The 15,943-nt window shown below is 35.0% G+C and overlaps 1 protein-coding gene across 1 annotated transcript in view; it reads right to left on the reverse strand.

The window, feature by feature from the left end:
* Positions 1 to 15,943, reverse strand: part of LOC100594055 (tyrosinase) — a 116,293-nt gene that overhangs the window by 88,394 nt on the left and 11,956 nt on the right. Inside the window, exon 2 of the mRNA XM_030829666.1 lies at positions 14,092 to 14,308. Within this exon, the coding sequence (XP_030685526.1) occupies positions 14,092 to 14,308 (217 nt within the window). The remainder of the gene's footprint in view (positions 1 to 14,091; positions 14,309 to 15,943) is intronic.

Genomic DNA, 15,943 nt, shown 5'->3' on the forward strand with positions numbered 1-15,943 from the left:
CCTTTTGATGTCTGCAAGATCTGTAGTGATATCCCCTGTTTGATTCTTGATATTGGTAATTTGTGTCTTTTCTCTTTTTTCCTTTTCAATCTTGCTAATTTGTCAATTTTATTAATATTTCCAAAAAAACAGCTGTTTGTTGTATTCGTATCCTGTATTGATTCCTAATTTCACTGCTTTCTGCTCTTATCTGTATTATTTCCTTCATTCTTTGTGCTTTGGTTTTATTTTTGCTCTTCTGTTTCTAGGTTCTGGAGTTCGAGTTTGTATTACTGACTTGAGACTTTACCTCTTTCCACATGAGTGCATTTAGTACTATACTTTCCCCTCTCAGCACAATTTTATAGTATGTCTGACAAATTTGGTAAGTTTGGTTTTTAATTTTATTTATTTAAATGTATTTTATTTTCCTTAAGTCTTTCTCTTCACTCCTTGGGTTATTTAGAAGTGCTTTGTTTAGTTTCTAAGTGTTTGAAGATCTTTCCATCATGTTATTGATTTCTGGTTTGATTCCATTGTGGTAGGAGAATACAATCTGTATAATTCCAATCCTTTTAAATTTGTTGATGTTTGCTTTATGGCTCAAGGGGCAGTCGTATGTTTAGTATATGTTTTGTCAGCACTTCAAATAAATGAGTATTTTTATTTTTTTGTTATTGAATGGAAAGTTCTATCAGTGTTGATTAGATTCTTTTGGCTGATGGTGTTGAGTTCTTCTGTATCACTGCAGATGTCTTGCCTAGTCCTATTGGTTAAACAGAAGTATTGAATTCTCCAACTGTAATTGTGAATTTGTCTGTTTCTTCCTTTTAGCTCTACCAGCTTTTGCTTCACATATTTTAAGCTTGTTTGGTGCATACACATTTAGGATTGTGATGTCTCCTTAGTGGATTGACTCACCTTGATAAAATGTGCCTCTCTTACTCCAATAATTGTTTTGGCTCTGAAGTCTATTTTATTACATATTAATATAGCCACTTTCACTTTGTTTTGATTAATGTTTTATGATATTTTTTCCATCCTTTAACTTTCACAAATATTATATCTAAAGTGAATTTCCTCTAGGCTGAATATAGTTGGGTCATTTTTTAATAAAATCTAATCTACCAATCTCTTAATTGGTATTTTTAGACCATTTACATTTAATATAACTATTATATAGTGTTATGGCTCAAACCTATTTTTTTCCTGTTTGTTACTTTTCTGAATTTTTTGGTTCATTTTTCCTGTCTTCATTTGAGTTGCTTGAAAATTTTTACAGATTCCATTTTTATTTATCAGTAGTTTTTTGAATATATTTATTTGTATCACTTTATTGGTGATTTATCTAAGTATTACACTATTTTTACATAATTTATCTCTGCTGGCATCATCCTTCAACTAGTTCAAATTAAGTGTAAAACCTTATTTGTCTTAAATATCTATCTTATGTTCATTTAGATGAATGACAGAAAATTTTATTTTTGTTTCAACTATCAAACCACAATTTAGAAAACTCAACAGAAGTCTATTGAATTCCCCATGTTTTTGCTTAAGAAAGTTTTTTATTTTATCATTTCCCTTCTTTTTAAGAAACTTCTATTAACCATTTTTTTTTCAGGGCAGGTCTGCTTGGTGGTGACAAAATCTTTTCATTTTACTTCATCTGAGGAGATCTTGATTTCTCCTTCATTCCTGAATATTTTCCCTGGGCATGGAACAGTGGGTTAACAGTTCATTTTTTTCAGCATTTGAAAAATGCAGTGCCACCTTCTGGTCTCCATGGTGTCAAAGGAAAGCTCTGTCATTCATTTTTTTCCACAATAGTTAAGATATAATTAATTTCTCACTACTTTCAATATTTGTTTCTTTAGTTTTTAGAAGTTTAATAGTGATATATTTTGATGTGGATTGCTATGGGATTTATTAAATTGGGTTTAACTCAGATTCTTTAATTTGTAGTTTCTTTTGCTAAATTTGGGAAGTTTTCAGTCATTATTTCATTGAGTTCTTTCTCAGAACTGCTTTTTCTCCTCTCTTTCTAGGATACTAATAACACAAATGTTCAATCATTTTCATGTAGTTATTCAAGTCTTTGAGCCTTTAAAATTTTTTTTTCCAGTCTGTTTTCTCTTTTTCAGATTTGGTAATTTCTATTTTTCTATCTTCCAGTTCACTGATTCTTTCTTCTTTCCTCTCTATTCTGCTGTTGAACCTAGTGTTGAGACTTTTACTTTGGTAACTGTATTTTTTAGTTCTAATTTTATTTTTTTATCTGTGATATCTTCCACTTTCTTGATAAGTCATTTTTTTTTTCATTTGTTTCAAGTATGTTTATAATTGTTCATTGAGGAATTCAAAAATGACTGTTTTAAAATCTATTGACTTGGTACAAAAGTAATTGCGGTTTTCACCATTCTGTTCAGTGGCAAAAACCACAATTACTTTTGCTCCAACCTATTATTTGAGATAATTTTAACATATCTGTTACTTCAGTGTTACTGTCTTTTTTGTTTGTTTGTTTTGTTTTGTTTTTAAATTCAAGGATGTAATTTTTCTTGGTATGATAAGGGATTTTTTTTTTTAAACCTGGACATTTTGGGTATTTTATGAGACTCCAGATCTTATTAAATCTTCTGTTTTATAAAAGTTTATAATCTCAGCTGGGCGCAGTGTCTCACACCTGTAATCCCAGCACTTTGGGAGGCCAAAGTGGGCGGATCACTTGAAGCCAGGAGTTGGAGGCTAGCCAGACCGACATAGTGAAACTGTCTCTACTAAAAATACGAAAAATTAGACAGGCTTGTTGGTGGGCACCTGTAACCCCAGCTACTCAGGAAACTGAGGCAGGGGAATCCCAGCTACTCTGGGAGGTGGAGGTTGCAGTGGGCCAAGATCAGGCCACTGCACTCCGGCCTGGGCAACACAGCAAAGACTCCATCTCAAAAAAACAAAAAAAATGTATAATCTCCTGGCTTTCTCTGACTCAGCTCCAGCAGAAGGGAAACACTGCATTATTACTTTTAAGTAGCAGTAGAAGTCCAAGTTCCCCACTGACCTGGCTCCCCACTAGGCCTCTACTGATGTCTTCCTTGCTAGGAGAGGTAAGAATACCTCATTACTGCTCCTCAACTACTTTCCCCTAATGCCATGGATTGGGTGGCCTAATTACCACTAGACAGAGCTAGAAGACTTAACTCTCCAATAGGCCTCCTCTGACAACAATCCAGAAGGGAAGAAAAGATTCCTGTTTTTACTGCCTAGTAGGGATAGAATTGCAGGTCCTCCACATTGCCTCCATGTAAAGTAGAAAGAGTGGTTAATTCCTCCCTGGTTGGAATGCAAACTGAGCCTTCTCTTACACCACCCTGGAAGGGTATTGAGGAGGCACCTTGTTATAGCCTAGTAAGGGTGGAAGTCTAGTCTCCCTAATCAACTTTTGCTGACTTGGGTGGGGATTGTGCCTCAGTTTTTCTGTTTTTGAATTTGAATGAAGTAGAGTAGTTACTGTTTAACACTTTTCTGCACCTTTCTTTGTCGTTTGACTAGAGAGAGAAGGCTTTTGTTGGTGTTTTTTTTCTTTCTGTTTTGCTTTGTTTTACTTTTGTTTGTACCTCTGGGTGTTTCTAGGTTACAAGCTTCTTCAGCTCCAAATCTTGAATATATGAGGAAAATAAAACCCAGGAGATTCACCATCATACCATGAGATCCCAATATTCCTAGCTGATCTGCCTTCTTCTCTCTACTATTTATATTTTTTGTTTCTTTTATATACAATGTCCAGAGGTTGTGATTGTATTTAGAGGGACTAATAGAGAAAAGTGTACCTACTTTACCTTCCCAGAAGTAGAAGTCTGTGTTGTATACTTTTGTTAGTTTATTGACTATCATGTTTCTGTTTGCCCACCAAAATTTCATTGTTTCACACAAGAATTTCTTTTAGAAACCCGCTCTGAGCAGAGTGGTTAGTGTTGGGTCATAAACCAGAGGCAGGGTTGGGAGTTTATCAGAGTCCTCAGCTTTACTTTAGCAGGCTGAAGAAGACTTTGTAGTGAAGTGGAATTTGTATCAGCCTTGGAGTCAGATTAACTTGGAATGGTAGACTTAACTTGTAGTTGCTATCAACCATGTGACTATCAGGTTTCCTATCCGTAAAATCAAGGCAAAACCTATCTCATGGTGTAGTTGCAAATTTCAAATGATGCATTTGAAAATGTACAAGATATCAGGTGCTCAACAAGTACTAATTTTGTTTTCTCTGTTGCTCACTTGTAAGTGGAAATGCAAGTATCTATTACTTTCTTACTTTAATATAGCCAAGCTCTTTAGATATCAAAGAAGTCTATTTATATTTTATGAATCAAAGGCTAATGATCAGACTTGCAAATTGAAAATAGGCCACTCCTTTTACACTAGAGATTTTACTAAACAGAAAAATCCTTTCATAGAAACAGCATCATTTTTTTTCTGTCCTTGAGGTAAGAGGAGCTTGCAATGAAGAGAAGTATAAGCCGAAGTAGTAAGGTTTTATAGCCATAATTCTACAGTTGATTATAAAATCTGCTCCCCCTCCATTACTTGTTACATCATGAGAAAAGAAATGTGAATATAGCAACCAGCTATAGAGCAGAGCTGCCCTGTATGCCTGATCATAAAAATCACCTGAGGCATTTACTAAAAGCTTCCTAGGATGCAGCTATAGTGTGTGAGTGTGTGTGTGTGTGTGTGTGTGTGTGTGTGTGTGTGTGTGTGTGTATTATGAAAATACATTCTAGTTTTGGCCATGAAACATTATCAACATCAACATATTAGGACTGCCAAATTGACGTATATGTAAAACCCTAGAACCAAGTGAACACTAATCACATCTGGAATCAATATATGTGCCAGATAATTTGTAATAGCCAATTAGATGAAGTTTGAGAAACACAATGACCTACTATTTACTATTAAAAAAAGCTGCTTCATTTTCATAGCTCAGCAATGCGTGCTTTTACTGTGGGATTTTCATGCTGTCCCTCAACTTTCCAAATAGTAGAAGGTTGTGTGTGGACCTCATTCTGTTGAGGGCCCTCAGGATGCACCCAATCCATGTAGACAACCTCAACAGCCACCAGAGAGAGAAGCAAGGTGACTAATTTACCATTGCAGGAAAACACCTTTTACCCTGCCCCCACAAAAATAAGTGTGTGTGTGTGTGCTCTTTGTATTGATAAGGTTTAATATATAAATACAAATAATTATGTGTGTGATATGTGATACATATATATCTGTGCACACACACACACACACACACATATATATATAATATTATATAAGTCACCGTGGCTCACTGGAGGTCATAAACACCCCCACTTCCACTGCCAGACCTACTGAACCAAAATCTCTAGAGAAAAGGCCTGATAATGTACGTTGTTAGCCACCATCTCTTTGGATTTAGCAAACGTACCTTTAGATATCAATATTCTTTGACATTGCATCCTGAAAATGCAGAATTATATTTGAAATTAATAATATCTTCCCAGATGCCCTTATTTTTTAAAAATAAATTATTCTACAATCCCAAGATTTTACTGCTTAGCAAAATGTGGCCAACAGACCCCTTGAAGTCCCTGAAACTCTTTCAGAGGATTTGCAATGTCAAAACTATTTTCCTAATGATACTATGATGTGATTTTGCCTTTTTCTGTGTTCACATTTGCACTGATGGTGCAAAAGCAATGGTGGGCAAATCTTCTGTTGTCTTAGCACAAATCAAGGTAGTGGCAACGAAGTGTACTGTAATTATTATGTTCTTCACTAGCCACAGACTTGCAGTAAAAAACGAATAAGTGCTAGTTTCACTTAATGTCCTTAATGAAGCATTACAATTTTTTTAAACTATCTTTTTTTTTACGTGCCTTTTTAATTTTCTGTTTGACAGAATGGAACCTACATATGCACTATTTATGCTGCATTCTGAAATATGTTCATCTAGGGAAAAAACATTTGTGCCATTATTTGTGTTGAGAGCTGAAATAATCATGTTTCCCACAGGAAATCATTTTCACTTGAATGTAGAATTCAGAGATAAACTGGCTATTTAGACAGGCATTTGGCAGACTTCTTCTTATGTGAACAAAGCAAGTCTGTCACTTAAAAAGAAAAAAAAGCTAATGGCATTTTTTTTTTTTTTGCCAATGCTACAATTTGAGTTTTCAATCAAAAATTTAAATTAAGAAAAATTGGTAATATCACTATGAGCTTGACAATGTCTTCATACTTAAAGATATTTCTGATGAGATTGGTGGTGATATTAATAATGTGATTTTGAATATTGTATATTTTAACATATGGAAGATCACATAACTGAATATTTTACAAATGACTAATGCATGATATTATAAAATCACTAATGGGTAAAATACTCATTCATGATGCTAGACAGATCAACAGACTTTAACGTAGCAAGGACAAAAAGTTCATTGATATGATTTCAGATTTGGCAGTGTAAACTCTGAGGAAATTACCATTTGTGATATTTTACTATCAAAAAGAAAGGATCCACAATTATCTGAAAATGTTTTTAAAAATACTTGTCTCTATTCCGATTACATAGTTGTGTGAGGCTAGATTTTCATCAAGTTCTTCAACCAAACAATAAATTATAATATATTGAATGTAGAAGTAGTCATAAAATCCAGATGTAGCCTGTTTGTAAAAAATATAAAGTAGTCTCATTCCACTTAGTATTTTTGAAATTATTAAAATTATATTATACTATCACATAACAAATTAATTTTTTAAATAAATTAATACAAATATGCAAGATCTTTTTATTTCAGTTTTACAAATGAGAAGTAGTCATAAATATAACCCACATAAATAAAAGCTGGCAGAAATTTTTCAAATATTGTAAGAGTTGTAAATGGATTCTGAAACCAAAATACTACAAATCATTAGTGTAGAAGATTACAAAGCAGTCCTATGTATGCATCAGACATTGTTAATTTGTCTTTGATACCTTGAAGTTAGGCCAGGCATTGTGGCTCAAGCCTGTAATCTCAGCATTTTGGGAGGCTAAGGTGGGGGATCTCTTGAGGTCAGGAGTTTGAGACCAGCCCGGCCAATATGGAGAAATCCCGTCTCTACTAAAAATACAAAAAAATTAGCAAGGCATGGTGGCACACACCTATAGTCCCAGATACTCGGGAGACTGTGGCTTGAGAATCCTTTGAACCCGGGAGGCAGAGGTTTCAGTGAGCCAAGATTGCGCCATTGCACTCCAGCCTGGGCTACAGAGCAAAACTCCTGAAGTCTTTTAACTCATATTTGTTTAATTAATAAATGCATAAAATAGAGTTATAAATTTTCTTTGCAATATGTATTGCTAATGTGTAGTGATATTCTTCCCAAGACTTATCCCAAGGAAGTGAAATGTCTATATGTCTTAATGCCTGACTCTATACTTAGAAAAGCTGTATTAGTATTTTGCTCCATAAAGATCTTCTAGGACTCTCAATTGAATTCTTGGAAAATGATATTATCCCTTTTAAATAGCCATTTTCCACAGCAGTGAGTTCAAATCATGAAAAATTAAACAAAAGCTCTTTAGCATGGATAAATACAAATCATGAAGACTGATAGCCTATGCTAAATTATAAGAGAAGTTGAGAAGACTATTGAAGATTACAGAGAAGGTGGCAGGAGTAAAAGGGAAACATTTTTTATGTATGTAATAGGAGCTAGATGTACATAAATTCTTGTAACCCGAACATGTAATTATTGAACAAATTTTACAAATGAGGAAGTAGACGCCCAGAATTTTATACACTAACCAACTCATCTTCATCCTCATTCTCACTTCTTTAGATCAAGCTCTCATCCATGACTCCCCCCAATAGCTCACTGATTATCTTTCTGCATTCTACTAATGCCACTAGCCATCATATCTTTTGAAGTATAGGTAGGATAATATCAATTCCCTGCTTAGTAACCTATCACAACTACCCTTGTCAATGGCAATGTTTTCAAGACAAATTTTTCAGACATACTTTTTGAAGATGAGAATGTTATGGTTTTTAAACTTTTGGTTTTTATGGTGATGACAGCTAGCGTTTAATGTATTACTAATGAATTTATAACTCTTTTAAAGTGAAGATTTGAAAGAATCTTAGAATAAACTTCAGTTTCTTAGTTCTCTAGGGATTTGTGAACATATTCTTAGAGGCCTATAATGTGTTTTTTTCCTTCAAGAAGATTGAAAGACACTGGTATACATAGATTTTCCTAAACTCCTTACATCTCTTGTTATTTCCCACTACAAACTCAATATTCTAGCCACGTAGAACTCATTTTTTGGTAACTCGTCTCACACTTTCACACCTCTATGTCATTGCATATGTTGTTCCCTCTGCTGGAAATGCCTCTCCTCCTCTTCTCTGCTCAGTGAGCAGTTACTGATATTTCAAGATCCCATTCTATTTTCACCTCCTTGGGAAATATTTCTGGTGTATCTGGGTTCCTACCTCATTTTATATCAATTACCATTTTGTGTATTTATGTATTTTTGTGGTGTTTCTTCACTTGATGGTGAGCTTTTCAGTGAGATAAACTGTGTAAGTCATCTTTGTATTTTTTTGTACTTCCATAGTATACCATAATACCAGGTTCATGGATGGCTCTATCTAAGTTGAATGGAATTAGATTTTGGTTTAGCCTAAAGAACTTCGTATTTTCCCTGTGGGGTAGGTCTTCCCTTGATGGGTCACATAGTGGTGTTATCCCAGTGGGCATCTTAGCATAGTGTGGGTTGTTAGACTCTTTCAGTAGTAAGTTTCCATAGTCACAAACTGCATTTGTTAGAAGGGGGTGGTTTGAAACAATGTATGATCAACCAAGATTGATTTGGTCCTACCTATGATTAATATGACTTTACACTATTCTTGGTATATATAAGTTTTACAGTGAAGTAGCTTTCTTTTATTTATTTATTTATCAGTCTGTCAGCCAATACTTAATGAGCACCTACTATAGGCAGCCACTGTGCTCAGAGTTGGAAACACACCATTAAACACCAACAAGTTGTTCCTTGTTCCTGTCTCCTTCTTCCCTTTTAGGTAACAGAAAATACCTTTGTTCCTGCTGTCACCTCATTTTTGAAACTTGCCCTGAAATCCTATCTGTCTCCAGAAACATTACTTTTGGGTCTATCTTCATGAATTTTCTTTTCCACCCTCCCCTTTCCCTTATTTTTCCAGTAAATGTAAGCCATTATAATATATTTTCTCAGAATTCACTGTTAACTTACTTTGTTAAGCTAATTGCCAGAGAAGTTAATGATTGCTGACTAAGTTGTCAGTAACTAGCCACAGCTTAACACAATACTGTTGTGCCCTTTGTTGAAAAAATGTTCTAACTACCTTACATGTATTACATCATTTAATTCTTTGAACCTTATACATTATTATTGTTATCCACATTTTACAGATGATAAAACTAAGACCCGGAGAAGTTAAATAACATACCCAAGGTCACACATCTAGGAAGTGGTTGAGGTAGGATCTAATCCTAGTCAGTTTGATTACCTTTAACCAATTAATTGAACTTTCAGTCCCCATGTCCCACTCTCCAACAGTGCTATTAAAAAAAGAAATCTCCTGTAAACTCTGAAATACAGGACATAATGCATAGAGATTTTCATGAGAGAAAATTTCTGTTTTAATGTGACAACTGACACTGCACAGGGTCCCCTATTTAACCTAGTCAGAAAACTGCTTATAATACAGACTTATTTCTCTTTGCTTTATCTAGAAACATGAGGTTTTTATTTTATTTTATTTTTATTTTTATATTTATTTATTTATTTATTTTTGGAAAGAGTCTTGCTCAGGCTGGAGTGCAGTGGCATGATCTAGGCTCACTGCAACCTCTGCCTCCTGGGTTCAAGCGATTCTCCTGCATCAGCCTCCCGAGTAGCTGGGATTTACAAACATGTGCCACCATGCCTGCTAATTTTTATATTTTTAGTAGAGATGGGGTTTCTCTATGTTGGCCAGGCTGGTCTTGAGCTCCTGACCTCAGGCGATCCGCCCGCCTTGGCCTTCCAAAGTGCTGGGATTACAGGCATGAGCCACCACGCCGGGCCATGAGGTCTCTCTTATACAATTCACAAATTATACATCTTCACTATTTCAGCAATGAAATCTAAGAGGAAAGCTGAGGTTACTTAAACAGCCTCAGTAGACAAAAATACAAGAGTTCCTTTGTCCTAGCAATGACTATGAATATTTTGTTCCATGGGAAGTGCATTATAGAGTTATCACAAGACCAAGAAAAAAAAGGAAGCAATAACTTTGAGGTTTAATCAAAAGCAACAATTCCATTTATTATGCATGTATTGAGAGAGCAGAGTATAATCTTGACATTTGCTCTCCTCTCAAGTCCTACTGTCCTCACTGCTATATTTACCTGAGTACTCCTTATAGACCAAGACACGCCACATCCCTGCCCTATTCATGTTGTGAGATAAAATGTGTCTCTCTGGTGAGCAAAACTTGCTTCCAAATCTTGATCTTGAATTTCCTTCCCAATGAAAGAAAACATTACTCCTTGGAGTCATGGATAATTTCAGGCCTGAAGCATTGTAGGTACAAGATGCTCTAGAATAATTTGCTTACCAGAGACAGTGTGTGTTTTAAAAAATGTGTATATGAAATGGAGACATAAGAACCGGCTTCAAGGTGTACGCTGGGGAAATTCTGGAACCATTGGAACACAAAGATAATTAAGCACATCAATGAGTTATACACTGTCAAACAATGAAAGCCTTTACTGCATACCATTACTAGATAGATAGATAGATAGATAGATAGATAGATAGATAGATAGATAGATAGAAAAAATGGAGGATTCTTGCTAATAGTAGAATCCTGAATATTGGCTAATAAATTTAAAGGAAGTGCTGAAGTTGAAAAATCATAAATTTGTAACCATTAACGATGCCAACTGTAGAAGAAATTGTGATAAGAGGTGAGGTATTTGCATAGTCTTAAACTCTCCGTGTAGACAGTTTATTAAATGGGGAAGAAATAATTATACGGTGGGAAAATTGGACCACATCTGGAGTAGACGATAAAAATTAACATCACCAACATGAGACAGATGGTCATCATGTGCTTCCAGATGTGACACCATCTCAGAAAGATGCATAATCACCTATGTGGAATTTTGGCTGAAAGTGCATTACCTGGATCTAGTCATGAGGAAATATTAGATACACTCAAAATGAAGAACATTCTATTAAAAAAATGAGGAGGAAGAGGAGGAACTATATCCTCCAGAGCTGTCAAGTACATAAAGACACGTATGTACAAGGCTATGGAAATATTTCAGACTAAAGAACCATGAAAACTAAATGCTATTTGACCCGAGACTGGATTCTATTTTGCAGAGGAAAAATACTGAAAAGGATATTATTATATCTATTTTTAAAAACTGATATACAGTAGATTTTATAAAAGCATTATATCAATATAGAGTTTACTGAAGTTGAAAACTGTTCTGTGGCTATATGAGTCTATTCCTTTTCTTAGGAAATACACATTAAAATATTCAGGGGTAAAGAGTTACAGTCTATGCAATTTACCCTTAAAATGGCTCAGACTGGGAGAGAGAGAGACAAACAGGATACAATGTAAGTAAATTCGGGTAAAATGTATATTCATGGTTTTTGTATTGCTTTTATTTTCACAACATCTCTGTAAGCTTAAAATTATTGCTGAATACAAATTTAAGAAAAAATAATTAAAAAATGTGTACCTGGTAAAGAAAAGTTTTTCTTAGCAGCTGAGCTTAATGGTTTCTCACATTTTCTCTCATGACATGGACTTCATACAACAGGCATGGATAAGGTAAGTGGTAGTTTAGATGCAATTTGAAGGATTCTAGCCATTATTTACATATTCGGTTATCAGATACTGAACGCCTACTGTGTGCCAGACAATATGCTATGTTGCATCTGTTTGCTTCTTACACACTTCGCCTACTGAAGTGTGTAAGAATGAGAATAAATTATGGGAAAAAATAATTTACAAACATAAATTATTTGTAGTAGCAAATCATTTGCAGTAAATCTGCTGTTCCCTCCTCACCTGTGTGTATTAGACTCTCACTTGAAAACCACTGGCTGAGTTGACACATCTTGAGCCACTTTTTTTCTTTGACTTGAGACCCTAGACGAGTGATGTTCCCCTGCCTTATTTCTGCGACCAACCCGTGCTTCTTAATAATAAAATATATGCTTTGTCACTCATGGCTGAAAAAACAGCAAAATACTCCAGTTTCCTTAAAGATGTAGCTTCGCTTTGCAATGTCATTAATATCAGCATTCTGAGTACTGTTGTTAATCCCTGAAGAGTCCAGTGGGTCACAGTCCTCCCAGATGGTGACTTTGAAATTGTGTACCTTAGATTTGTTATATAGGCTCTGAGATTACCTGGCACTATGTCTTGCCTTCTTATATCAAAAGACCAAACTGGTATTGTCCACTTTAAAGAAACTTTCAACCCACTGTTGATTATCAGAGTGCGATGGAAAGAACTTGGACTTTGGTACTTGATAAAGCTGGGGGCAGATTATCTCTGCCACTTTTCAATAGGAATCAATAACCAAAAGATGAATATCTCTGATAATGTTTCCTCCCTTAAATGTGGGAATAATAAATACAATCTTCCTCAGGGGATAGTTATTAGAATTGAGTGAGTTAATGTCACACAAAGTGTTTGATGTGGTGTTTTGGATACGGTGATTACTTTAAAAAGTTAATCATGAATATTACCATGGAAGAATAAACCTAATTTCTATTTTCATGGCTGGAAAACAGAATTCATCTTTAGGATGAGACTCTCCTTGCTTCAGTTGATTCTGGATATAAGACCCCGAGATTATGGTTTTGAATAAACAGGGAAATGAATGAAACAGTAAAACCACTCTGCACAGTACAATAATAAAAGTTAGGGTGTAAAACAATGACAAAAAGGAAAAAAAAAAGAACAAGTTAAGGAGAAAGGATTACAAAAGAGAGGAAAGTTTTTCTGCATGGTAAGGTGTCACAGGCCTTTTAGGAGCTGGGATGTCTAGTGTTAAATTTTGAATTGTCTGCCTTGCCACAAGTCAGTGCCTGTGTCTTCCCCAAACTCCGGTTAAATCTGTGACTTGAATGAGTTTTGTTTTTGTTTTTGTTTTGTGTTTGTTTGTGATTTTGTTTTCCTAATGCAAATTTATGTGAGTGAAGTGGGTTTCACGACTGGGTCAGCTATAAGCAGAAAAGAATGAATAGATGTTGAATGCAAAATGCAAGCAAGATGAAAACATTTGTAGGAGAAGTATTTAGGAGTTAGAGAAGATCATGAGATGTAATCTCTGATGAAGAACAGAAAACTTAAGGGATAATGAGAGGGAGGCTTGACCTATGTGCTGTGTCCTTATTACAGTTAAATGAGTGAACTCACCTCAAAGAACCCACTCCTAGAATATTTTAAACAGGAGAAAACTAAAACACTGAAACATAGGAAAAATACTATCAGTCCATAGACTTGTATCTGAAATTCCACAATACAAAATGTTCTGGAAATGAAGTTACTTTTTCTCTTTTAATGGAAAAAACTGATTTTACTCACCATTAGGTTGCCTATTGCCTATATTTATTACCATGATGAATATATTCGTATATTTCACTAAAGCTGCTACTGCTACTGCTGCTGCTTCTGCTTCTACTGCTGCTGCTGCTTTCTTCAGAGTCTCTCACTTTGTTACCAAGGCTGGAATGCAGTGACACAGTCATAGCTCACTGCAGCCTGAAACTTCTGAGTTCAAGTGATCCACCTGTCACAGCCTCCCAAGTAAACTGGGATTATAGGCATGAGCCACCATGCCTGGCTCCTGAAGCTAACATGTTGAATTATAACGTGCTGACCAGTGTCAGCTAGAGTCATTGTCGATATAAGTATATACAACACATATTCTTGGTCAACTCAGAGAATTCTGAATTCTCAAACACCTCCTAGGACTTTGGATAAGAGACTGTAAATATGAATTCAGAAAAAAAATTAAAAGTGAAAAGAAAGAGATTACCTTCCAGTGTATTTCTAAAGCTGAAATTGGCAGCTTTATCCATGGAACCAGATTCATATTGGGTCAAACTCAGGCAAAATTCTACGTCAGCTGAAGAGGGGAGCCTTGGGGTTCTGGATTTGTCATGGTTTCCAGGATTACGCCGTAAAGGTCCCTCAGGCATTCCATTGCATAAAGACTGATGGCTGTTGTACTCCTCCAATCGGCTACAGACAATCTGTACAAAAGACCCTCATGTTAAAGAAATTGTCACCACCTCTGAGTCAGTAGGAGAAGGCAGAAATGGTGGAATTCCTAATTACCATTGTTAGACTTCTCCTTAGGAGATTACTATAATCATGTGTCTTTAATGACGGGGATATCTTCTGAGAAATCCATCATTAGGGGATTTTGTCATTGCGTGAACATCATAGTCAGTGTACTTGCACAAACCTAGATGGTATAGCCTACTAAACATCTTGGCTGTTTGGTAAAACCTACTGCTCCTAGGCTACAAATCTGTCCAGCACATTACTGTACTGAATACTATAGGCAATTGTAAGATAATGGCAAGTATCTGTACATCTAAACCTATCTGAACATATAAAAGGTACAGTAAAAATACAGTATAAAAAATTTTTTTAAATGGCATACTTGTATATACAGGACACTTACCATAAATGGACCTTGCAGGACTAGAAGTTGCTTTGGGTAAGTCATTGAGGGAATAATGAGTGAATATAAAGGCCTAAGTACTACTCTATACTACTGTAGATTTTATAAACACTATATATATAGGCTACACTAAATTTATAAAAATATTTTTCTTTTTTTAATAATAAATTCACCTTAGCTTCCTGTAACTTTTTTACTTTTTTAAAACTTTTTGAGTCTTTTGGTAATAGCACTTAGCTTAAAACACAAACACATTGTACAAACGTAGGAAATATTTATTGTATCCTTAGCCTATAAGCTTTATGCTATTTAATTTTTTACTTATTATAAACATAATTGAAATTTTGTTACAAACTAAGACACAAGCATACACACTAGCATAGGCCTACACAGAGTCAAGATCGTCAATATCATTGTCTTCCACCTCCACATCTTGTCCCACTGGAAAATCTTCAGGGGCAGTAGCACACATGGAGCTAACATCTCTGTAACAATGGTGTTTTCTGGAACACTTCCTGGAGAGCCTGCCTGAGGCTGTTTTACAGTTAACTTACTTTTTTATAAGTGGAAGAAGTGCATTTGAAAATAATGATAAAATATAGATAGTAAATACATAAACCAGTAACACAGTTGTTTATTATCATTATCAAGTGTTATGTAATATACATAATGGTGTGTACTAAACTTTTATATATGTGGAATTTCAGTAGCTTTACACCAGCATCACCACGAAGACATGAGTAATGCATTGTGTATAATATTATAACTGCTATGATGTCACTGGGTGACAGGAATTTTTCAGCTCCATTATAGTAATGTGGGACCTCTGTCATATATGTGGTCCATCCTTGACAGAAATGCTATTGTACAGCATATGACTGTATTTTAAAATTGTTGAAGGAATTAGCTTTTTGAAGGTTGCAGAATGAGCCATAAAAGTTAAAACATAGAACGGGATTCTAGTGTTGCATCTACCACTTAAGAAAATGATTTAACTGTCTAGGCCTTATCTATCAAATGAAGATAATAAGAACTACCTCACATAGTTATAGAAAATAAAATATTTATTAAACACCTATTATATATTAAGCACTGTGCCAAGTGCTGAGGTTGGGGTTGGTAACAATAGAGATAGTCATCTTTCTGTATATAAAGCCCATAGCACATGGCATGACCAACAGAAAACACTCAATAAACA

This window comes from Nomascus leucogenys, chromosome 15 (assembly GCF_006542625.1).
Source record: "Nomascus leucogenys isolate Asia chromosome 15, Asia_NLE_v1, whole genome shotgun sequence".
Lineage (NCBI taxonomy): Eukaryota > Metazoa > Chordata > Mammalia > Primates > Hylobatidae > Nomascus > Nomascus leucogenys.